The 25849-nt window shown below is 40.2% G+C and overlaps 4 protein-coding genes across 4 annotated transcripts; 1 reads left to right on the top strand and 3 right to left on the bottom strand.

Moving 5' to 3' along the window:
• Window positions 1-407: 407 nt before the first annotated feature.
• Window positions 408-7800, bottom strand: mphosph10 (M-phase phosphoprotein 10 (U3 small nucleolar ribonucleoprotein)). The gene is made up of 11 exons (XM_085355435.1): window positions 7675-7800; window positions 5279-5942; window positions 5013-5185; window positions 4764-4929; window positions 3516-3657; window positions 3327-3394; window positions 3093-3230; window positions 2884-2994; window positions 2564-2671; window positions 2254-2484; window positions 408-581 (listed from the first exon to the last, which is right to left on the bottom strand). Exons 1-11 carry the CDS (start codon window positions 7758-7760, stop codon window positions 429-431), a joined length of 2040 nt encoding a protein of 679 aa, XP_085211561.1. The 5' UTR covers window positions 7761-7800; the 3' UTR covers window positions 408-428.
• Window positions 7801-7847: 47 nt separating this feature from the next.
• mcee (methylmalonyl CoA epimerase) lies at window positions 7848-11792 on the top strand. Its single transcript, XM_085355444.1, has 3 exons — window positions 7848-7881; window positions 9609-9949; window positions 10947-11792. The coding sequence occupies exons 1-3, from the start codon at window positions 7854-7856 to the stop codon at window positions 11097-11099; spliced, it is 522 nt and encodes a 173-aa protein (XP_085211570.1). The 5' UTR covers window positions 7848-7853; the 3' UTR covers window positions 11100-11792.
• A 1910-nt stretch (window positions 11793-13702) lies between these two features.
• LOC146639802 (ferritin, heavy subunit) lies at window positions 13703-16604 on the bottom strand. The gene is made up of 5 exons (XM_085355427.1): window positions 16316-16604; window positions 15539-15644; window positions 14840-14986; window positions 14405-14530; window positions 13703-14116 (listed from the first exon to the last, which is right to left on the bottom strand). Exons 2-5 carry the CDS (start codon window positions 15638-15640, stop codon window positions 13958-13960), a joined length of 534 nt encoding a protein of 177 aa, XP_085211553.1. The 5' UTR covers window positions 15641-15644; window positions 16316-16604; the 3' UTR covers window positions 13703-13957.
• A 2997-nt stretch (window positions 16605-19601) lies between these two features.
• Window positions 19602-23861, bottom strand: rplp2b (ribosomal protein, large P2b). Its single transcript, XM_085355418.1, has 5 exons — window positions 23808-23861; window positions 22865-22988; window positions 22697-22745; window positions 20143-20238; window positions 19602-19716 (listed from the first exon to the last, which is right to left on the bottom strand). The coding sequence occupies exons 2-5, from the start codon at window positions 22985-22987 to the stop codon at window positions 19640-19642; spliced, it is 345 nt and encodes a 114-aa protein (XP_085211544.1). The 5' UTR covers window position 22988; window positions 23808-23861; the 3' UTR covers window positions 19602-19639.
• Window positions 23862-25849: the final 1988 nt, after the last annotated feature.

Raw genomic sequence — 25849 nt, 5'->3', positions numbered from 1 at the left:
TCTTTACAAAAAGATATCAATTAATATGCATTAGTGAGAGAAGTACCTACTTTATTCAAGGTTTAGAGGCTATTTTATATTATTTGCATAGTTCCCACACTACAGAGTGAGTACAATACCCAGTTGTTGTCTGCCCAGAATGATTCAGAGGATCACTAGCTTACATTTTATAAGAGTGTAAAGAGATAAGACTCCCTTAGAAAATGGCTTAATATTCAGAGGACCGTCTAAAGCCATGTGGTGGAGTCTCTATTCATACAGAGGGATATGGGAAATGAGCAAAAACCAAACAGAGCACCAGCACATCTGTAATCCTGATTATTTTTAATCAAAATGTTACAAGAATTTCAGACATAACATTTATTTTGCATTTTCATAAAAATATATACAATAAATCATTGCTAATCCCTAACAAACCATCACAGCTATTATAACTTGAGTTTGCTAACAGAAACCTCTTTGTTTTTCTTCTTCTTCTTTGAAGGCTGGTCCTTTGCGCTTTTGATCTGACTTTTGACCTGGTCCTGCAGCTGAGAAAAGAACGCTTGAGAGGACCGCAGAGCCTTGTCCTTCCCCTCGTCCTGAAACAGGAACACTTGGTTAGTCAAGTCACCTCAGGAACATCTGCAGCATAAAGTAGGAATTTGTGTAATGTTTACAACAAAAGCCTTCCTTAAAGGTGTGGTGTGTCTGAGAAGTGGAAAAGGCTGACTAATTGTTTGCTAAAAATAGATTACCCAGTCTGTGATGGCACTACATAGTTAAAACATGAGTTAATCCATAGAGCACAACCTGCTGAAGTTCAAACTGTGCATCAGAATGAGGAACACCGGTGACTTTGAACGTGACACAGTCGTTGACTCTGAGAATATTCTGAAGCTGCTGATCTACTGGGATTTTCCCCAAACAATGTCTAGTATTACAGAGAATGGTCCGAATAAGATCAAAATATCCAGTCAGCAGTAGTTCCATGTGTGAAAATGGCATGTTGATGTAAGAGGATAACGAACTGGTAGGAAGGCAACAGTAACTCACAGAACTGCTCGCTACCACTAAAGCCCCGTTTCCACTGGTAGCTACTCAGATCGACTCGCAACAGTTCGCCACAGTTTAAGTGTGACGTCGTCAGACTACATGCCACCGATTGGCCTGTCAGGGGGTCACTCCATGAGTCATTAGATTATCTCATTCATGAAAATCAAAACTGCCATTTTTTAAACCCAGCTAGGAGGGAAATGGCTACAAATAATGCCGGTGCCTCCCGAGTCTGACGGAAAGCCATAGACCGAGTAGCAGGTATATTCTTGCCTCAACATCCACCTTTGTTGTAGGGTTCACGTCTCAAACTAATCACGGGATGCTTGGCCATGTTGCTATGACAATGACCACACACATTAGGTGGTACTCTATTGTATTGGAAAACCAGTCGATCCCAATCAAGTCGTGGCGAACAGTGGCAAGTCGATCCATGTAGATACTAATGGAAAAAGGGGCTTAAGGTATGCAGAAGAGCATCTCTGAACGCACAACTCGTTGAACTTTGAAGCAGCAGAAGATCACACTGGGTGCTGCTCCGGTACGGACATGAAACTGAGGCTGCAGTTTTCAGAGGCTCAAGAAAATTGAACCACAGAACATTGTAAAAATGTTGTCTCGTCTGATGAGTCTTGATTTCTGCTGCATCACACAGATGGTTGCGTGGCTGGTTATAAACAACATGAAACAGGGCTGTAGAGTGTGACCAATTTGGTCGCAAATGTGACCTAATTTCTCAATGGTGTGACTAAAAAAAACATCCTAGGTCGCACCGGTGCGACCAGGCGTTCGAGTTACTAAAAAAAAAAAAAAAAAGTCTCCACATCTCTGAAAGTCTCTGTGTGGCCAACAGCAGACAACATTGAGCCCAAATCATGGTCTAAACCAATCTGAGGTAGTCAAGGGTAGAACCTCTCAGATGATGTCAGCGAAGCACCTTAAGCACAATAACTTTTTCAGTACCGTATTTTTCTGACTAGAAGGCACACTTAAAATCCTTTAATTTCCTTTGTTTAAAAAAAAAAAAAAAAAAAAGCATCACATTGGTGTTTAGTGATATTTAGACTTAGTTGTATCATATGAATAATGATTACTTTCTCCTGTGTGCATCTTTAAAGCACTTCCAAACATTTATAACGTTGATCTGACAGAACTCTGAGCAGGTTGATGACGACTTCCTACCGAGAGCAGCAGAGTGAAGCGAGATCAGGCACTCACCTTGAGTATCGTCGCTTTGCCTCCTTTTGTGACTTTCTTGAGGGTTTCTGTCACTTGAGCCTTCGATGGCTTTTTGTTCTCCTCTGTTTTATTGGCCTCTTTAAGTTTCTGTTTCTTTTCCTTCTCTTTGATCTTCAATCGCTTAACCTTCTTTTTGTTGCGCCTCTCACGTTTCTTGTCTGTTGATGTCTTCTCTGTCGCTCCCAGCAAATCTCCCGCTTTGTTCTTCTCCTTTGGTTGGAGGAGAGGATTGTTAGACAAAATCCTCATATGAAAATAATGGACTTCTGTACATGGATTGAAGACTAACCTTGATTTCTTCTGGTGCGAGTAGCGTAGCATCACTAGTGCTGACAGGAGCCACCTCCTCCATTGTAATGGATGGCAAATTAGACACCACTTTGACCTCAGGAACGGGCTATGGACAAAAGCAAACATGAATACAAAATGAATCAGAAACCTTTTACCTTTCACAGTACAGCACTGTGTAAATATACATTCAGTTTATCCAACGATAATTACAGCTTAAATTAAAGACTACAATCACGTTGGGACAGGTTTTTAAAGAACCATGCACCTGAGAAACTGCAGAGTATCTAGTTTTAGTCACTGCTAGCAGGAAAAACTCACCGGCTTAGGTGTGAAGTGGAAGTTGGAAAGAGCATCTAACTTTAGGAAGAGTGTGTCCATAAGCTTCTGAATTTCTACATGGGCTGGGTTCTCCTCCTCCTCCGTTTTTTGCTGAAATTACAAAAGATGATAATAATAATACAATGAATATTTGAGGAAATGCTTCATATGTGTCAAAGTTCTAATGAAAACAAGAAAAAAAGTCAAACCTGATTCTGCTTGAGATATTCTTGCTCATAGATTTCTGCTAAACTCTGCTTGCTCTTCTCATGGTCCAACGTGAGCCTCTTCTTGTACTCAAACACCTCCTCCTTAGGCTTCTCTTTGCGAACCACGTCATCGAAAGCCTTCCAGAAACACAAGTATAAGTAACTAGGTTATTCATTATAATAATATAAAAAATGAATAATAATAATAAAAAAATACTGGTTACTGTTACTAACTTGGTCTTTAATTCTCTGTTTGATGATGTCTTCCAGCTGTAGTGTAGTTTCTTCTGTGATTGCAGGGGCTGAAAAAACAAATGAGAAATTTTACTCTATGATTTGACATAATAAGGCTGCTATTAATTATTCAAACTAAAGCATGCACAAACAGAGTGGGAGTTTGGGAGGTGCTGGGTGGTCACTAACCCGTCCTGGACGTCTGCTCAAACGCCACGTCTTCCTCCAGCATGCTGTTTTCAGGACGGGTCTGTGCAGTTACTTCTCCGGACAGCTGCCAGGGTTTCTCTGCTAAAGCTGCTTTCTCTAGCTCTTCAATCTTCTGGGACATCTGCAGGTTACAGCAAATGCAGGATTGCACAGTCACCAACAGTGAACTAAAAATCAGCCCTGTTGGGTCAATGTTGGGTACCCATGATCTGTGCTCCTTCAGGTACAGGTGAGACATTCAATCGAAGGAGGCAGGTAAGGAGTTAAACTAATCTCCACTCTGAAGCAACTACCAACAAGAGTGAAGGACGCCGTTCACTAATGTGATACGTTGGGAAATTTACACTATAGGATCACCTATAGTGCAAGAATCTGAAATTTATGATTTCAAAACAAATAAACAAACAAACAAAAAGTGGTATTAGCACTCCGGCAGATTTAAAGAGTGTACTCACACAAAGCAATCAGTATCGTGCCTGAACCCCCAAATTCTAGTTCATTCGTCAAGTGTGATCGCTGCTCCCCACTGTTTAGTTCAACTCAGGCCTGATACAGATGGATGCAACTACTACATCATCATTCACTGGTTTCTGAACTCCTGATACCTCGAAATGAGAGTTTTCACCCTTGCCATCTCGGTGTTTTAAAACCAGATGAGATGAGGGGTGGATCTGACTGTGAAACCACAAGTAAATCGCCTAATAAGCTGTCAATCACAAGCCAATGAGCATAACCTGGATAATTCTCCTTTCTGACAAACACAATGACCAAAATTAATCAGCAAAGTGTTTACAGAGGTTCATTTACTTGTAGACTTGAATAGGATTTTAAGTCTTTCTGCAACCACAACTATGCCACCTGGGGGCCATTCAAAAGAATGCAAGTTTAATGGGGCCTTTTAAATACATCTATAACACATGTGAGAGGACACATGCATCCTAGAATTATGAACTGTGCTCTACAAGAGCACTTTTAAGAGTTTTACGTGCATGAAAGAGCAAGCACGATACAAGACAACCACACTTAGTGTGAGCACACCCTCAGTCCTCTTGTGATTTAACACTTTATTTTGCTTTTTATTATTCTGGAGGGCTTACAGCTGCATCCTCTTAAGTCAAACAGGGATAAATTGGAATCAAATTAAAAAACTTGCTCCAACTTGCTGTGTTGGATATGTTAATCAAACCAGAGACATCTAAAACCTCGTTTCAGTTGCATTTCATTTACCTTTTCTTGCCGTTTCTCAAACGATGATTTTGCTTCAGACTTGGCTGAGCCTTTGGCTTTTCCTCCCAAAATGTCCTCCACATCCTCTCCCTCGCTGTCTTCATCATCCGAGAGATTAAAGGTCACTTTCTTATGAGACGACCTAGACTGACCCCTCTCCTCTTCCCTGCCAAAGTGCAGACACGAACATGGTGAAATTGACTTCTCCCACACATAACTGCACGTTTTATAATTTTTGATTGCACTTACTCATCATCACCCTCCTCTTCGCCATCATAGTCGTCATCTATTACTTCTTCACCTTCCTCCTGGCTTTCATCCACGCTGTCATCCTCTCCATCTGACGGGTCGTCTGTTTTAGCGGGTTCGCTGTCCACGGCGTCAAAGAAGTCCTTGTACTTGAGATTCCTGGAGCTCTTCACCTGTCGGTATAAAGAACAATCAACATATTTGCTGTAGTTTGAACTATTGGGAGGCAAAAAAAATGAGTGGAAAATGTGTGATAAGTTACATACAGTATTTTTCTTTTGCTTTTTGGTGGAAATGATTTGCTCTAGGTCAAGATCATCATCCTCATCTGAGGGCAGATCCTGAAAATAGTCTACGTCATCTTCATCCTCCTTTCCCTCGCGCTTGTCCATATCATCCAAAAATGCCTCCATCTCTGACAGTTTAAAGAACTTATCATCAACCTCAGAGGGCACCACTTTTGCTTTGGATGCCTTCCTTCCTGTATCCTTCTTCTGTTTCTCTTTTTTCTCCAGAGCATCCACATCAAAATCCAAATCAGAGTCATCCTCTGTGTTATCGTCTTCCTCCACAGCCATTTTCTTTGTCCGTCTCGGTGGTTCCAATTCTTGTTCCTCCTCCTCTTCTTCTTCATCGTCATCATTATCTGCTGATGCTCCTTCTTCTTCTTGACCACTCTCTTCCTGCTCCTCTTCCTCCAGCACAGTTAACGTCTCATCTGCTAAAGCTTCGTCTATGGTGTTTTTAAAGTGTTTCAGTACGGCTTTGTTCTGCAGCTCTAGCTCCTGCCAAATCTGTTCTTCATCAAAATTTTCCACAACCAGCTGAGCTAGCGGGCTTCCTGTATAATGTCCAGGTTCCTGAGCTTTGTGGAGGTCATACAGAGTCTTAGTGATGGAGGTAAAGTCTGTTGCCACTTCATCTTGAAGGCTGCAAAGATGAAAAGACACAGAATTAGTCGGGTATGTCTTATGATGCGATATTGGGGGGGAAATTTGTTGTTGTTGTTTTTATTAAATAACTGAATTGGATGAAAGTCTGTGGTTTATTTGTTAATGTGTTGGTACAAAAACAAAACCACTACATTTCATCCATACATCTTCTACCGCTTATCTGGGTTCAGGTCGCAGGGGCAGCAGTCTAATCAGAGAAGACTTCCCTCACCACCTCTTGCAGCTTATCCAGATGGGTCCAATCACATCCGTGACCTCGTTCTTTCGGTCACTGCCCAGAGCTCGTGACCATAAGTGAGGGCAGGAATGTAAATCGATCGGTAATCCAAACTTCATTTTTAGGCTCAGCTCTCTCTTCACCACAACAAACCGACAGACTATCCGCATCACTGCTGATGCCGCTTCAATCCATCTGCCAGTCTCCTCCTCCCCTCATTCATGCTTAAACTCTTCCACTTGGGGCAGCAACTTGCCCCATGGGACTGTTTCATCCTTCAAATTATTGATTTAGTTGCCATGGGATGATGTGGCCTGTGGTTTTGGGCTGGCTCTAAGATCACTACTATACCACATACAGTCTAGAAGTGCACGTTTTGCCACTTTTCAGCAATTTTCTTCTCTTGTTTCAGTAGCTCAGAATGAAGTGAAAATTTGATACAGAAAATCATATTTTTATGACTGCAGCAGTAGCATTCGACATAAATTACTACAGTTGCCACTCCAAAAAGCAATGAAATGCCACAATTTGGGATTGATTAACAATTTTCCTGTATTACGCCGACTTTTGGGCTCCTCAAGAAAAAGCTGTGCTCTGTGTGTGTGTGTGTGTGTGTGTGTGTGTGAGTGAGAGATCCAGGCCTCCCACACCAAAACAGCATTGTGCTTATTTGTTAAACTGCTTAAGCAGCTCCAGCACCAAGAGCTCAGGCCTTTTTTGACTACTGGGCTTTGAGATGTGCCGTCTATGGCAAACCTGTGGAATCAGTCCTGTTCTGTTGGGAAAAACTTCCCTGTCTGATTGTGGAAATTCAGTAGGGCTTCTCCACCACTTTATTCATACAAGTTGTCTCCCGTTTGGTGAGGGGTCTTAACCCCCATTTGAAATACGGTAACACAGACTTGTGTGCACAAATGCATATACCGTACTAGATATTTACTTCATTCAAGACATTTGAAGTTTTACATTTTCTAACAGGTGTGGACTTTCTGAGTCTAAATCAGGATTGACAAACATGATATGCAATGAATAAACATCTGGTGTGTCACAGCAGTTGGTAGTCTAACACACGTCAGTTATTACAAGCACATCATCTTTGTTTTCTTTTCTTTATTTTTTTTTACGTAGCTCTACAGACAGCTTACAGCAATGACCTAACTTTTATTTTATGAGCATAAATGTTACTGCAGTTGGATACGCTCATACCATGAAGATCTGTTTAAAGGTGTAGCAATCCCCAAATGCGTGAGCCAGCTGATTTTAGGAACATAAAGCGACTAAATGTTTCTACATGAAGCAAAAAGGAGAAACTCGCCTAATCATTTATATCTTACCAAAACCTCGACGTATAAACGTGTTGTCAGGTAAATGTGTTAATGCTGTGCTAACGCTACAGTTAGCTTCAGCTAGCTGGAGCGAATTTATAAAAATATTTAACAGCTTCTTCAAAAGATTTAAAAAAAATTACTCAACGCAAACAACAAACACTTACCCGAGGAAGTTTTCTGGCTGTGCTGTGTTGGCATTTATTTTCTTTACACACTCTTCCAGAACACCGAGCACATCTCCACTAGCCATGATTGTCCCCACATGTGTGGCTGTCTGTGTCGCACGTAAACAGGCTCACCGAGAAACCGCTCTGTACCTGCCACTTGGTTCCGGGGAACGAACATGGCGTCCGCCGTGCTGAAGGTTGCAGGTCTGTGTCAACAATTATTCAGCTTCGAAATTTTCGCTATTAAGTTCACTGTTCTGCAAACGATAAACGATGATACTAAGCTTCGTTATAGTGAGCTGTAATTTTTTTCGGAAGCTCAAACGAGCCCGCAAAGTTGACGAACATAAACAATGTTTACGTTACATCATGAACCAGAAGCACTCAAAAAGCGCAAACCTCCGCCAAGGCAGCTCACTCTGTATACAGTATTTACTTTTAAGGGAGTAGTATTGTATTTTCTCTATATTCAGTTATTTTCTTTGTTCTTTTCAAATATACTTTAGGAAGTTTGTAGTGCAGCAAAAAGGCTTTTGTTATTTGCCGCCTTGAAACCCATTTGAATATAGTTGGCATAATTTTGAGTATCATTTTTTATGTGGATATAGTACATGTGTAGCATTTATTTCAGTGGTTCCTAAAATGTTTAGCAATACATGTCAGGTGAAAAAAGTCTTTGATCAAACTAGTTTTTACTTTTGTTTTCCAATAAAATAGCTCCACATAGCGTTGTTATCACCTCTCAATCAATTCAGTCTATCAGGCTATCAATTGATCAATCAATTGACCTTGAAGGTGACACATTTGAAATCTTTACAATCTGCTTTCTCCATGTTTACAATACACAGGACAATCATAAGAATTATGGTTTCTAAGTTACAAAGCTTTTTGTGAATTTGTGACCAATAAATCATTACGCTGACCTTGGTGGATGTAAGCCAAGTTAACATGACCCCACGCTACACCCCTACAAAGTTTTATCATTCACTTCAAGCTGTTGCGTTTACAGACAGAGATGCTTGGCCAAGGTACCTATTAACTTCCTAACTACTAACTTAAGCCAAAGCCATACCATGAAGTAACTTCACACTGGAGCATTTTATTCCAAGATTTTTGTATGGCAAGGAGATGTGTGTAAAATTATATGGGTACTGTTATTTACTCTCTGAAACACAGGGTTGACCTAATAACCTAATTATATGTATATGTTCAGTACATAAACAGCAGGTTTCCCAGACAGGGATTAAGCCTTGTCTGAGACTAGGAGAAGAATTCAAAGATGACCTCCAATGAAGGCAAAAACAAGATTATGGCCTGGGAAACAAAAGATTGCTCTTATAGTAATAAAACAAAGATTATTGATATGTTCTCCTGATACTTCAGCTTTAAAATAAAAAACTAAGTATCATCAGTAAAAAACTATGTCTTCATAAGGAGACGGTAGGTTTATTTTACAACATAACTCAATAAAGTCATTTGAAAGTATGAAACACTTTATTGAGTTGAATGAATGGTAAGGTGCAGAAAAGCCAAAATGAGGGTATTATTTTATGCTCAGTATGAGCACTTTACTTTAAAAAGTCGTCTTTAAGGAATTGCCCTGTCGATTGGTCGTAGGAGGAAGGGAAGCCTAATCATTTTAATTTGAAAAGTCTTTCTTTCACAAATTAGTGTTATTCATGTTTACATTAAGTCAGCAAGCATCAAACAGAACACCAAACGGTAAAGATTGGTCTATTTATTATTTATATGATCTAAAACCAACAGTCAGTCACACAAAGGAGAACAGATTTGGGAGTGCAGGAAGCATAGGATTTAAATATCATTAATGTAACTCGGGACTTGGTCCAGAATATACAGCATACATCAAAGCTACTCGAGTAGAAACAACAAACACAGCTGATCTCTTTGTATTTTAATTTCATATTTAGCGGCGGGTGTTTCCAGATGCTCTCGCGTCGCGCTCTGGAGGGCACATTCAACAACGGTGCCCCTCCATCAGGGTGTTCCCGCGTCTCTGTGGAAGCTGGGCAGGCTTAACCACATCGCCATCGCTGTCCCCGACATGGAGAAGGCCACGGCGCTGTATCGGGACGTGCTGGGGGCCACGGTGAGTGAGAAGGTGCCCCTGCCCGATCATGGTGTCTACACTGTGTTCGTGGAGCTCGGCAACACCAAGCTGGAGCTGCTCCATCCTCTCGGAGAGAAGAGCCCCATCTCGGGCTTCTTGTTGAAAAACAAGTCAGGAGGAATGCATCACATTTGTATCGAGGTGAGACGGCGATGACAGGGGAGAGCTTTTATTACATTTTTGCATGGCTCTGCTTCATTTATCTGTTCACGTGACCCCAAATTCACGAGACTGAATTCAGAATTTGTTCATTTTCGTACTTCCTCTTGTCTACGTCTACTGTGACGTGTATATAATGAATGAGTGTACTGGTTTAAAGCATTAGTTGCACTAGTGTTTTATGAGACAATCCTTGCCTTCTGGTTCATATTCATTTTCCTTTTGCTCTGAGGATGTGCTGCAGCAAAATCTTTCTCTCGTGTTTTATGAGGATTGTGAGTCAGAATGGCCCAAAGAAAACATGCTTTCCTTCAGACTGTGACATGGTATTTATAAGAAACTGTTGTGTTGCATTTGTTGTGTTGTGAACCGGTGTAGTAGTATGGCTATTTGGTACATATAAATACATATGATATGACCTGGGATGACCACACGATTATCTTTGCTTGTGTTTTTATTTTAAGATCTACTCTGAATTTACAAATACCCATCATAAGGTAATAATTTAAAAGACGGAAACTAACAAATTAATCTAAAAATGAACATCTTCAAACACTAAAAACTGAAAAATAATTGTCATCACTGACCATGAGAATGGCCTAATGTAATATTATGAATTTACTAAATTACATAAAGTAAAATAACTTTTTTTTAAAAAAAGCAGTTCAGCTTTTGCAGAAATCATAATTACTACGTGTATCGAAGCTTAAAAAGTATTTAGGAATAATTATCTAGGGCCTGTGTGAGTGTAGTAGAGTTTGTTGTTAGTGTTATGTGTTCATGTCAGACAACAAATGTCAGTGTTGTTGTTGGTCCTATAAATCCAGTAACAGCTTGTCCCAAATTATGTGACTCAGCACGGGGGGCCTGTGCGTTAGTTTGCAGTGTTATGAGAGTTGACACTCAGTTGTGATCATTTTTAACCCTAATGATAACAAGTGAATTGAACAATAATGTTTTGTTCCCCCTATGACTGCAGGTAGACGACATTAGCGCTGTGATAGCCGACCTAAAAACCAAGAACATCAGAATGCTTTCGGCGGAGCCGCGGATAGGTGCTCACGGCAAACCGGTCATGTTTCTCCATCCTAAAGACTGTGACGGTGTGCTGGTGGAGCTTGAAGAAGCGTGAAACATCACATCCTGCTGTTGACTGAGAGTTTTCCAGGCAGTTTGATGATCAGAGTGATAGCGGGGATTGTTCCTTATAGCACTTCTGCTTTTGGAAAAACAGTTCTTCTTTGTATGGAATAAAGTTTTATGTGGTACATTAACATGTGATGTATTAGTATGCGGTGTGTTGTTCTAACAGCTTCCCCTAAAGTGTTTGTGATAGAAATTTGATATTTCCCATATCTGCTAATTTGTGACATACAGTAAATGGTGGCTTTCTTAGATACAGCACTGGGTTGGACTTCCTCTTGGGTTCAGAGCATGAATTCAACAAGGTGCTGGAATCATTCGTCACAGATTTTGGTCCATATTGACATGATAGCATTTTTTGTCAGCTCATCCACAACGTCAATCTCTCATTCCACCACATCCAAAAGGTGCTCTGTTGGACTGAGATCTGGATGGTGACTCTGGAGGCCATTTGAGTACAGTCAGCTCACTGTCATGTTCAAGAAAACAATTTGCGATAATTTGAGCTTCGCGACATGTAAGATATCCTGCTGTAAGCAGCCATCAGACGATGGCACACTGGTGTTTAAAAGATGCTCAATTGGTAAAAAGAGTCCCAATAAAATCTCTCCATCACTGTTACAAAACCAGCAGTCTGAACAACTAATACTGACCCTACCATCTAAATACTGAAGCAGAAATTGAAAGGCAATGTTTTTCCAGTTTTGGTGAGCCTGTGAATTGCAGCCTTAGCACTCTGGTCATTCTTCTTTGAACTCTTGCATTAGGACTTTTTTCACCCACAGAAAATTCTTAAAGCATTCATAGTTAAAGGATTTGTTGTAATGTAAATATCCAGACTTTACTTAACTTCACTAGTAGACAGAAGTGCATTTACAAAGTATGTAAGAGGAAAACGCTAAGATAAAATTAGCACCTAAATAAATAGAGAACACAGACTATCAATATCAACGTCTATGAAGACAATTATGCTTTTAAAGAAAAGAGAGCTTGAGAGAAAATTGAGTAGATCAACTCCTGAAAATCTCAGACCACCACATCTAACACCAACAACCATATTATGTTTAAAGTCACTGACGCTCAGTTTGAACCTCAGGTCATTTTGACGATGTCTACATAAGTTGCTGCCACGTGATTGGCTGGTAAGATTTACAGTAGGAAGCAGCTGAACAGGTTTTCCTGATAAATTGCACAATGGGTGCATATAAAGTAGGATAGCTTCAGGTGGGAGTAAGTTTGATTTTCTCACTAACATGAATTCACTTTTGCATTTTGACTGACATGGTTTAAATTGGACTACTCTGATGCATTGATTACTGTTTAATCCCTTTAAATTTTGAACTAGTTCTGAATAAAATATGTTGATAATATATTTTTAAATGCAAATCAAGCCAGGCAGCACGGTGGCACGGTGGTTAGCACTGTTGCCGCACAGCAAGAAGGTCCTGAGTTCAATTCCACCATCAGGCCGGGATCTTTCTGTGTGGAGTTTACATGTTCTCCCCGTGTTTGCGTGGGTTCTCTCCGGGTACTCCGGCTTCCTCCCACCGTCCAAAGACATGCAGCTTGTGGGGATAGGTTAATTGATTAATCCAAATTGTCACTAGGTGTGAATGTGTGAGTGTGAATGGTTGTCTGTCCCTGTGTGTTAGCCCTGCGACAGACTGGCGACCTGTCCAGGGTGTACCCTGCCTCTCGCCCTATGACAGCTGGGATAGGCTCCAGCGCCCCCCGCGACCCTGAAAAGGATAAGCGGAAGCGAATGGATGGATGCAAATCAAGCCATAAAAAAATAAATCTTAAGTTTGTTTTAGGTGAAGCCCAAATACGTTCATTTCATTTAGGCTAATTAACACATTTCCCTGGCATACATTATCCTGCATTTAGTAACTTGCAGTTTTTTTCCATTATGGCGGCTTGTAAGGCATTCTTCCGCCTTGCTGACACCTTTACTCTTGCCACCAACGCTGTTGTTAGTCTTGCTGGCTGTAACTCACCACTGGAGGGAGTCACAATTAATACCAGAGCGCACAGTCTGTATCCTTGGAAGAAAACATGTATGCGACTGCAAAACAGAGGGAACTGCTGATGACGCAGATAGACTCTCGGACATTTCATCTTGATTTCCTGTACAAGCTTTGCTCAAGCTGGAAATCCCCAGATTAGTTTCGTAAACTTTGAGGGAAAAAAATAAAATACTGAGGGAGCTTGAGAACGTAAATTTGAAAAACTTGGACAACAAACTGCCAATTAGTATAACATCAAGGTGCTTATTTGGGATTTCTGGTGGGTACGTTTCAGGAGAATTGAGGCTCTCTGAAAACGGTTTACGTTCAGCTAAACTGACTATTTTGCTTGTTTATGCTAAAACAAGAATTGCTGCCAGACTTTAAACTACCAGTTGCTGAAAAATTTAAACGGACCTGACATTTGTGCCATTTAGCTCCAACGTGTGTGAATTTTTTATCTGAAGGCAATCAGCTGCAGTTTATTTTCTCTGGAGAAGGAACTGAAACAGATTGATGTTTGGTGTAGGCAGGTTTTTTTGCACTTTTACCATCACAGAAACATGAAAGACAAAAAACTGTTCAGAATCCAGAGGGTTGGTTTATTTGGTCTGAGTAACACCTCCAGGCTTTAAAATACAGCAAATATGTAGCAATGACGAGCATTTCTAATTGTAGAGAGACATGCAAGATATAGGGAGGGTTTGAACAAACTCACAGGGGCTTCTAATAATAACATGAGTAATAACTTTAAAGGTCTAACCAGCAACATGCAGATGGCTTTTCATTTTGAAGCAAGATACAAATACACATAAGCTGTAGTAAATGTGGTGTGAGAGATTTAGCTGCTCTCTTTGCCAAGAGTGTGTTTGTCAAACAGGTACTCCGCCATGCCATTCTGGGGAGCGCCCATGCGGCGCAGATTAGTCACCCAGTCAGCCAGCTCTTTGATGGACTTCACCTGCTCATCCAGGTAGTGATTCTCAATGAAGTCGCACATCTGAAAGAGACAGTTTGGTTTAATAAGACGACACCAAAACAAAAACCAAACAAAAAAACCAAGAAAGGAGAGACATCTCCTGCATTATACGTACACTTTAAAAATAAATGTCATACAGGCCACATCAGAGTCACCTATGTTTTTATATTACACAAAAAATAAAATGGATTTCCAGATTTGCAGGTGTACAACCAATCAGCATGCCTTACGTGTGTTCACAATTTAATTTTGGTGTTCCTTCTCACTGCACTTTGCTGTGTAACATACACATCATATTTTAGTACTCACATGTGGGTCATTGTGTTCAGAGCAGAGTTTGTGCAAATCCAGCAGTGACTGGTTCACGCTCTTCTCGAGCTGCAGGGCACATTCAAGAGCCTCGACACCGCTGCCCCACTCATCCCTGTCTGGCTTCTGCAATTAAAGCATCATAAAAAAACAAAACCCAAAAACAAGTGAGACATTTATTAATGAAAGATAAACGTTCACCAACCTGACCTAAAAAACAAGCTTCCTGAATATGTAAAGCAGATTTGCGGTTTAACGTTTCACTCGAGTTCTGGCGGTCATGTTTGCATGCCCGAAAGCGATAAGAGACTCTGCACGCCCACGCCCTTGGTATCTCTCTGTCCCTATGTGAAGCTTAAGATAGCCCAGAACAATCTCACACTCAGCCAGAAGTTAACATAAGTTACAGTCCATTTGTTTTCACAAATCTCATACCTTGACGTCTTGGAGGAAGATCCTTCCACCCCTCTGGTTCTGCAGTTTCATTAGCTTCTCAGCGTGCTCACGCTCCTCATGCGACTGATGATGGAAAAACTTGGCAAAGTTGTGCAATGCCTGGTCATCACGATCAAAGTAGTAGGACTGTAAGGAAGAAAGTTTGTAAACTTTAGGTAAGGTTTTTAAAATCTACCTGCCAAAACCATTACAAACAAAAAGGACTTGTCATACAGAGGACAGAAACCATAGTTGCCTGCCTGTTCTTTATACATACTCAAAGGAACTTCAACTTTTTTTAATTCAATACCTAAACATTAATATCCCCTCAGTTTAAAAACCTCCCTTATATTTGACTAATCCTGTTTAAAAAGCAGCTTGCTCTGATAGTGGGTTATTTATTTATCCATTTTAAATGGCAGTAGGCTGCTTCAACACCTCCGAAACCACTTCCCCTGCCTTTTTCTCAGCTCAATGGCTGTACCTGGACTGAAACCAAGCACAGCACTTATACCACATAGCAGCCTAGTTAAAAGGAATTAAAATCACTTCTTGATTATAAATAAAATCTACTCACACTTCCCTTTTCTCTGAGCACGATTACCCAAATGTCACCAGATGTTACAGACTGGTACTTTCCACTGAGCTGTCCTTCAATAACCCTTTTTAATCTGACCGTGCACCATGGATTGCTCTTACCATAGACAAGTAGACGTAGGAGGCATACAGCTCCAGGTTGATCTGCCTGTTGACTGCAGCCTCGCAGTCCTGGTGGAAGTTCTGTCTGACCTGGGAACTCATGGTTCTGAAACATAAAAATCACAATTATATCAGTAACTAATTGCAAAGGTGATTAGAGTAGGACGAGTTCAAGAGCAGTGAAAAGGTTCTGATTAATTAATTTTTTTATTTTTATTTTTTAAATAGGCTCCTTTTACTGTGTTTAAATACATTTCTGGGGTTTGGCCCACGAACCTCAGACAATAGCTCGACTTATAAGTGTCACACCTCATAACAGCTGCGTAATACTGATTGTGTTGCTCAGTATTTTTGATGTTTGACGAACGTTATTCTTTCATCAAACAGTATCACTGGGCTAGGCCATGTACGTTACGTAAGGCAAAAATCAGGGGAAAAAAAGTTTCATGAAAACATTTGCTAAACTTTGCACTCTTTACCATTAAAACAGGCCTTAACAATTACATAAGTCACAACGTAAAGTATGAATCTGGTTAAAGCTCGACTTGTTTAAATAAAGTAAATATTTATTTAGTACGATGTGTTTGAAGGAAGCCACACATGGCGCTGAAAACACTGCGCAAAGCTTGGGCAGCCAAATGCGTACAGGCCCACACTGACTGCGACCTGAAGCGGATAAATCGAACCAGTATTATCAAACTACAAAGCCAATGGCAGCCTGGAATCTATAATCAAACATAACGATAAGAAAAGAAAACATAGGGAACGTTTCCTTACCAAATTTCAGTGGCAGGTCTTGTTGAGAGGAGGTCGAAGCAGTGCGTTGTTAGCAAAACAAAGAGTTAGCTTCCGAGCTAGGTGGTTTTCAAGGCTGACTAAGCTAGCTAATGTTTCAAGTTTAAATTCACTCGATGTATCGGAGCGACTGGTCCCGTGCTGTGCTGTATAAAGACAGTTGAAAGGTTGCCGTTCAAGCACTGTTGAAGCAGGTAACCTTCACTGTCCGATAACGAGAGACACGACTGAATGTTTCGACTCAGGCGCCTGTAGTTTAGCACTTAGTGACGTCACCTGGCGGGGGTGTGGGAGGGGCCAAGAGGCAGAACATCAGAGCACGTACCCCAGTGTTAGTGAGCCTATTTGACTTTATTTTGTTTAATTTCAAAACATCCTTTTCATCATTTTCATTCACATGTGAACAAAGTCAACTTAGAAGTGATAATACTAACTAGTTCATACGTCTTTGGTCCTGTTTGTGGTTTGTAACAAGATCTGCTGACTCACCTTTGATCACGTGGAATGATTCATCTATTTTTTTATTTTTTTTTTTACTATGTCATTAAAACATTCCAGAAAATTGGAGGTTAAGAAACAGTCTCATGATCACTTACCAGAACATGACTAACAAGTTCATTATGACACCCTGCACAGGAGTTGCCTTGGTAAAAATCCATAGCGTAGGCTTGTTGTGTCATTACCAAGGCAAGGTTTCCCTACTTGCACATACTAAGTATTGTATTTGTTGGAGCATTGTGTGTAGTTTTCCTCACTTAGATGCCAACAAACTGGGATCTAGAGTACACTCACAATTTCTAGTACAAGTTTGGACCAGCTAAACTCTTCATCGCCTAGATTTAACAAGGTGCTATAAACACTCCTCAGAGATTTTGGTTCATATTGATGTGACAGCATCACACACTCGCTCCATGATGTACATTTCCTGACCCACCACACCCCAAAGGTGCTCTACTGGATTGAGATCTAGTGTCCATGGAGATCATTTGTGTAGTGAACTTATTGTCATCTTCAAAAAAACAGTTTGGGATGATTCAAGCTTTGTGATATGGCACATTATTCTGCTGGAAGTAGCTATCCACAAATAAGTGCATTGTAGTCACAAATGGATGGACATGGTCAATAACAGTACTCAGGTGGGCTGTGGTGTTTAAATAATGCCCAGTTGATATTAAGGGGCTCAAAGCATGGTGAAAAATATCCCCACATCTTTTCACCACTACCGCTAGTCTGAACCACTGATCCAAGACAGTATGGATCAGTATTTTCATCTTGTTTACACCAAATTCTGATCAGGATTCTGAATGTGGGAGCAGAAATTTAGACTCATGAGATCAACATTTATCCAGTCTTTTGTTGTACAATTTTGGTGAGTTTGTGTGAATTGTAGCCTCCGTTTCCCATTCTTTGCAGACAAGAGTAGCACACAGTGTGGTCGTCCGCTGTGTAACTGCTTCAGGTTTTGTGTATCCAGTGTTATGCTCTTCTGCACACCTTTGTTGTAATGAGTGGTTATTTCGGTAACTGTTGTTTTCCAGAGTTTGAAGCAAGTCTGGCAATTCTCCTCTGACATCAACAAGGCTTTTCATCCAGAGAAACTGCATAATTTCTCTTTTTCATACTCCGTAAACCCTAGAAATGTTTGTGTGGGAAAATCCCAATAGATCAGCAGTTTCTGAAACACTCAGACCAGCCTATCTGACACCAGCAACCACGTTCAGAGTCACTTGAATCATCTTTCTTCCCCCATTGTGATGATAGCTTGGTTTGAACTGGTTTGAACTAGCAAGTCATTGTGACCATCCTTAAAAACCTACTTGCACTGAGCCGCTGCGGTGTGATTGGCTGATTTTAGGTATTTACATTATCAAGCTGTTGAACAGGTGCACCCAACAAATTGTCCACTGAGTGTATGTTTGCTTGGAACCCATTTCTAAAGTTTGGAGGTTGTTTGAATTTTTTTTTAATGTATCTAACTTGAAAAGTAAACACGGACAAGGTGTTTCGGTTAAAATTTTGGCACAGATCATAAAAAAGAACAAATGTGCTGTAATTGTTTTTAAATCAAAATGTTAAAGCTTTTTACAAGGAAGCAAATATTTCAGCATTTGATCTTTAGTTTTCAGTAGGAACGAATCCATATTTGAGCCAAATCTTTCTAGGGAGCTATCTGTCTCTTTTAAACAAGAGCCAAATATAGAGCAATGTCCTAATATGTGGGACAAGGGTTCAAGGTATAAAAATGCTGTTAAGCTCCACGTGAAGCAGGACACCTTGTCACCCTAGATACTTGGAAGAGGCATTCAGTAGAACTCCCAGTCAATAAAAACAACATGTGATGTTTGGTCCCATATAATGAGAGAAAATCGCTGATACTGGACGCCTGCGCGGTTTATACTGTGGTGAATAATTTACATTCTGGGTGTTGACCTTTACACGCTGATAATATATGCTTTCAGGAGAGTGTTTGTTTTAATTTTATTATTGCTTATTACACCTGAGCTGTTTTGTAAAACCGTTTGTTCCCTGCTAAAATCTAATGAATTAACCATAAAAGTATCATTTCTAGACCAACGTTCGAATTTTACATACATGTAGTTTTACGTTTTACTCACATCAAGCACTGCAAAACAGTCTTCTTACTTGTTAAATATGTATTTTATAAAACATTAAGATGTATGCGAATAGATATTTACTAATGTGTAAAGTTGTCATAGCGACAGGCTGCCGACACTCAATCGGCGAAGCGTTTATCGTTTACACAACTGTCTTATTTACCTTTACGCTATGCAATTGAAGCAGCAGCATCCTTTCTTTTCCTCAAAACTAATACTTCTTTTTTTGCAACTTTGCTTTTTCCCCTCTGAGGCTCACTGCTGCTGACGCACAGAGGACTACGTGCAGCTTCAGCCGTGCCGGCAGCAGTTCGCCGTCACGTGACACTTTGTCCCTAGCTGTTAATAATTCAAGTGTTAGCCTCACAGGTGTCAAGTGTGGATATCTGCGTCTAAGCTCGTGGATAATTCAAACCGCTGAACAAAAGCCCAAAAATGAAGGATTTGGTGTCGTCTGCTTTAGCGCTCAAAGGCTCCACAGCGCCATCTACTGAACACTGGGCTCAATCTCATCAGCCAGAGCCTTTTCAGTTTTTTTTTCTCCATTAAACTGAATAAGATCACATACCCGAACAAAGAATAGGCCCGATCAGGTCAAATTACACAACCCCCCCACACACAAGTTTTAAAGTAAAGAGAAAAGCTGCATAAGAGGGATTTTGTAAAAACTTTATTGATCAGTTCAAGGAGTTTAATCGAAAAGGCCGAATCCCATGTCGTCATCGGACTCCTCAGACTCTTCCTTCTTCTCCTCTTTCTTCTCCTCAGCTGAAAAACAAAAAGCACTTGACATCACGTCCTGCTGTCATCACCATGACACAGCAACCTGCTCACGTGGTTGCCTAATATAACGGTTGTTTTAAAATATATTTAAATGCAACTGATTTTTATTTTGGAATTTCCCAGTTTTTGTTGAGCGTTTCTTACACGCTGCTGTATTAATATAAAAACAAAAAAAGCCTCTTTTCTAAAACCATTCAACTTAAAACCGTAGAATAAATTTAAATGCCTGCACTGTATTTACCCAGTATAGTGCGGATTTTGTGTAGATTAACTTGTGTAGATGCATCTTTCATGTCAACAGATCATTATTTGGCTCCATGTAGTCGTACAAGCATACAAGGTGAAGGCAAAATCACAAAGTGGCAAATATGATTGATGGTGCCAAACAAGGTGCTAAGCTGCAATGCTCACCTGCAGCAGGAGCTGCGGCTCCGCCCGAGCCAGCAGCTGCAGAGCTGGCAACGGCTACGGCACCACCTGCTGGCATGCTGGCCAGCTTACCGTAACCTGAGGAGACACGAGTTGGCAGACATGAAGCACAAGTGATAACATCGACACTCAGCAGTCAGAAACAAGACAGAGGTCAGAAACGGTCCGTTATCATTACATGTGGTCTGACTTTACACATCTGATTAAATACAACTTTTTTCTTATCTTATATTCAAATCGATTCACTTTGTCCAGTGAGATATCATGCCCTGCGGGTTTATAGAAACTATGGCAAGAAAACTCATTATCACAGCAAATGCACCATGACACACTCAGGAAATATTTTATTTCAGCCCACAAATAGGGTGCAAGATCAGCTATCACGAAGACCCAAATAAGAAAATCAAATATTGATGTTTTGCAACTTGCACTCACACCATCCCAACTAGAGCTGGGCGATAGAACGATAACGATATGTATCGCGATATAACTTTGACTCGATAGAGAAATTAAGCTATCGCGATAGACCTCGCCGCTCTTGTCCTCTTAAAAAAAAAAAAAAAAAAAAAAAAAAAAAAGGTCAGCCGATCCAAATTCAGTAGCGCAGAGCTGAACCAATCACAGCCGCAGCGTCACGTCGCGTGACTTGTTACGTACAGCACAAGTACCAAGCCGCACGTGTGTTTGTTTGGGAAGCAGTCAGCGGGTAATGGAGCCAGCGCATAATGGAGGAAATGAGTGTGCCGACTAGAAAAATCAACCGAGCGTGACCGAAGAGAAAACAGATGATGGTTCCAATGCCGGAGAGATTGTCGAACGGAAGAGCCATAGAAGGTCCGTAGTGTGAAGGTATTTCGGCTATTTCAAGTCTGACAAAAAACAGAGTAGCGTGCACTGTAAATTGTGCCGAAAGCAAGTCTGGAAATACAATAAACTGGTGCATGCGTCACACTGTGCGCCACGTTATTGTTTCGGTGAAATGAATTTCTACAATACTGTTAATTCTACTCTCTGCAGTGTTTAAATGCTTACATATACACACAGTTACTGTCCCTCCACACATACGACTCGGTTCTGCTTCTATGCCCCAGCTTTGTTTACTTTTTCCCACCGAGGCTTCTAGACTTCTGATTGGCCAACATTTCGGCACGGTTAGGAATCTAGCGCCACCTGCTGCTTTGGCATGTTCATAGCAGCGTTTTCCTTCATTTCTGCCTTTATGTGTGGACGGGATTATTTTTTAAAACGAAAACGGAAAATCTCCGTTTTCAAAAATACCCGTGTACGTGTGGACGTAGCCTCAGTCTCTGACTGGAAGCGCTAATTCGTCATTCGGCTTTTGTCAGACTAAAGTAACTGTTAAAACTGTTTGAAAAGCTCAGCTATACAACAAGGAGAGATTGAGAATTTCCTTTTAGTTCTCAGTTTATTTGATATTGACAAAAGTTAGTCAGTTTTGTCTGTTCTTCTGTAAAACAAACTAAGATTTATTTTTAGAATTAATACTTTGTTTCTAAGTGGAATTGACAATTTAGTCTGTTTCGTTTGTTCTATTTTGAAACTTAAACGCTTTAGTGGCTGCCTTTTGTGTAGTTTGCAATATTTGCCTTTATTTATCTGAAAAAGTCTCATGTTCCTTAAGTACATCTACCCTGTTGAACTTATTATGGGAAATAAATATTTAAAAACAAGCTGCTGATTATTTCACATTTTACTTGTGAGCAACGGCACATTTAAATCTTACAAATATAGTTATTTGGCTTATATCGTGATAGATATCGTTATCGCCTGAAATGAAAAAAACATATCGTGATATGAAAAAATCTCATATCGCCCAGCTCTAATCCCAACTGTATTTTAGGATTGTTTTTGCATTACAAGTATCACTTGCTGCATGCACCAGTAGCACTGATATTAACCCTTTAACACTGTGCCACTTTTCTGCCCATCTGCAGTACTCTACATTATGACGTTTATATTTCATTCTGTTGTTCTTCGCTGTATCTTTTTTAGTAGTAGTTTAGTAATGAGTTCTTGTTTTAGTCTTTTAAACTTGCTACTGGGTTTCTGTTTTTTACTCCTATTGCACTGAGTGTGTAAGATGACTAATAAAAATTAATTAAGAAGTATAATTTGTGCATACAATAAGTAATTTGTCTATACACAATACCCTTATGAACCATTTTCAATGAACAAATTCTCCAGTATAACTGTGGTCCATACACAGTGTGCCATCCTCCATTACGGAGGAATCCAGCATTGAGAGCTTAGTTCACTCATATTTTTAATAACTCTTTTTTTTTTTTACCCTTAAATCTGTTTTCCCTGTGCGTCAAATGAGTTTATCACTAGTCACAGTATCCAACATCATAAACTAGTTCAGACCCCTGCAGGGAGTCCATGTCAGTATTAAAATACTGCCTGAAGCCATTTAATTCTAAACTTTCAGACCTAACAACATTTCAGCCAAACAAAATTGTAAACCAAAATTAATCATGGTCTCACACACACATAAATGAAACTGTGGGAAACTCACCTGTGGTAATAACGTCATTCACGTTCTTGCCCTTCAGCTCACTGATAACCTGTTGAGAGAGAAAGATAGACGCAATTATAAACATAACCTAAAGGTAGGAACCAGCTGCCGGGAAAAACTGAAGCCACAACAGTAATAAAACACAAACAGGAGCAGGTGGCTGTGTACCTTGTCGAGGCGTGTGTCATCGGTTTCAATGCCAACGCTCTCCAGGATCTTCTTGATGTCCTTGGCATCAGGGTTTTCATTGCCACCGAGGGCAGCCAGCAGGTAAGCAGCAACGTAACGCATCCTGAAACACCAAGTTTACTGGAAACATTAGTAACCATGCGGGATGTTTTTATGGACACAGGAAAATGAGTTATGTCTAAAGTTCAGACAATCTGTTTTTGCATTAACAAAAGTGGAAACACAACAACTCATACAACATGTTAATTTTTCTTCATTATCAGCATATGCTAAATTTTTATATAAAAATCAAAGCCTGGAGAAAGTTATGGTATGCCTCAAAAGCTCAATCTCTGATTTTTATGTGAAAATGTTACAGTTTATAAGAAATATATGGCTTCACCACAGCAGGGGAATATTAAATGCTGTCCTTGTTAGTGCATCATTTAACAAAAAAACCCCAAACAAACAAAAAACATCAAAAGACGTAGGGTCGACCCCTTTAGGGGTCCGTTTTTTCCTGGGTTTAGACAGCTACAGGACTGTGATCCCAACACATTTCTGAGTTATTACGGCGATTTTCAGTAAAACAGAAGTTCGCTGCTTTACTTTACAGCCGATACCCATCGTCCACTCATCTAAAAACTACATATTTTCGAATATTGAATATGCTTCTACTAAAATACTGTTTTCTCTACCTCTATAAATCCTCAAAAATGCGACAATGTGGGAAAACACGGCATAATTTTAACACCCATGCGGCTCTCCGCTACCATTAGCCAACCTAGCGTAAGCTCCGGGAGCCAAAGAAAGGAATTAATGTTGGCTAAACGCTCTTTAATATTCTTAAAATGCCTGGGCTGAAAGTGTACATGCTTATCTGGGTGGCTCAGTTATTTTCTCAGTGTTTAATACGTTATTTACGTTTTAAAACCAAACTTACTTGAGCTAGATAGGAGAGCGCGTGTTCACTCTGAGGTTAGCAGGGACAGAAAGGAAGTTACGTCACCGGAAAAAAGCAAAGTAGCCTTTCTTCTTCGTAAAAGCATTAAAAGTAAGCAGGAACCGAGGCGAGGCCTGCTGCTCAGGAGTGTGTTTGCAACCTCGGTGTAAAAACTTTACCTAACGCGAAATATCACACAAAAAATACATTCTTCTTCTTCTTCTTCTTCTTCTTGGATTGGATTTGATCTTGGATTCACCGTGGATTGAATATCTGCCTTAATTTCACTTTATGTCTTGCATCCTCCTCTGGTATACCAATCCTCTCCATGTCCTCCATCTCTCACTCTATGAATCAGTTTTGTGGTCTTACTCTTTTGCTCCTAACTGGCATCTCCATATTCAACATCCTTTGTCTCTCTAACTTTGCTTTCAAACCGTTCAAACTAAGCTGTCCCTCTGATGTACTCATATCCTGTATAAAAGATTTGGAGCTTGTAACTACATGCTTTATTGATATGAAGCGCTGGATGAAATGTCACTTTTACAATAATCAAGGTTACTTTAATGTCGCTGTGTAAAAAAAAAAAGTGACACTACACTTCCTTGAAAATTAATTTCTCAGGAGTTCTCAGGAAACAGTCTATGTTGTACTTTTTGTGACGAGGCAGTGTGTGTTGTGTGTCTGTGTGAGGCCCCTGAAACTTGACACTCTCTCCAACCCTTTTCCATATATGTGTTGTGAACAAATATGGAAAAAAAGACAGAAATCAGGAAGAGGGCAAATACTTTTTCACAGCACTGTATACATAAGGGCGTCTAGAGAGTCTCCGGTTTCAGGGACCTCACATGGACACACAACACGCACCGCCTCATTAAATAAGCATAACATAGACTGTTTCCTGAGAACAGCACTGTATGTTCAGTGGTAAGTGGCCATTCTGACTTCTCCTGAAATCAATTATCAGCTCTCTGGTCCTGTTGGTATTTAGAACCAACTTGTTTTTAGCACATCAGCCTGTCATCTTCTGAACCTCTGCAGGCAGAGTCATCTCCTCCACTGATCAGCCCCGCCATGGCATTGTCTGTGGACTCAGTGTTGGGTTTTGTGTTACAACGCAGTGTGCAGTCATATGCATACAGAGTATGTAGAGTAAAGAGAAGGGCTCCAGCCGCAACCTTGCGAGGCTCCTGTACTGAGTATGTGAGTGGTTTGGCTGTGGACACTTGGAGGCCTAGAGTGGACATCCTGTGGACATTTTTCTTTGATTATAAATTATTATATATGAAACTTGACCAACTGTGAATAAATGTAAAAGTTTACAAGTTGTGGGCCGAGTTTCTTTGGAACTAACTTCCAGTGAGCCAGGGTTACAATATGGACAAATCAATGTCGCAAAACACAGCTGTTTTTTGTTAACATAGTGCCTAATATAATGCATAATAGTAATCAATTGCTAATTAACTAATAATACAGTATTAGAGACGTTTGTAAAGCCTAATCATAACCCTGTTAGATAGTGAGGAACTAAACAAGAAGAAAAGCAGTAAAGACATTTATGTAGATGTATTATTTTAATCTTGTGATTTTTCAAGATGGGTGGGAACGAACCTCTGAGATTTATTTCAGCATAGTGCAACATTAAATTATAGTTCGCTTGTTTTTTAATTTGCACTCTGTCCAGTTAAACAGGAAAAGTAAATAAAATCTTAAATGATCCACAAAGGTTACTGGGAATCCATATTTGTATCTCATCCAGGAGACTTTTATCAGCCTTCTTCTGGTGCTGTTTGCAGAAGTCCATCCCCACCTCATTATTTGGGTCAATACTCATGTATAAGATAAGATAATAATCAGATAATATCTATAAATCATCTGCATCTTTTTGCACATGAAGCTTTGTGCTTTCGTGACTCTGCAGCAGCTCTCCTCTAACCATTTCAGTGTGTGTTACACTGTATATGAACATGAATCAGCTTCTTCCTCCTTGTCTGCTGCTACTGCTCACTTGGCTCCTGGTCCGGTTTGGCTTCCTGCCTCTT

This window comes from Diplotaxodon limnothrissa, linkage group LG1 (assembly GCF_057381915.1).
Source record: "Diplotaxodon limnothrissa isolate DT_005_m linkage group LG1, D_limnothrissa_male_GT1.1, whole genome shotgun sequence".
NCBI classification, from domain to species: Eukaryota; Metazoa; Chordata; class Actinopteri; order Cichliformes; family Cichlidae; genus Diplotaxodon; species Diplotaxodon limnothrissa.
Note: the sequence above shows the minus strand (reverse complement) of the source record. Positions and strands in the feature narration are given on the sequence as shown.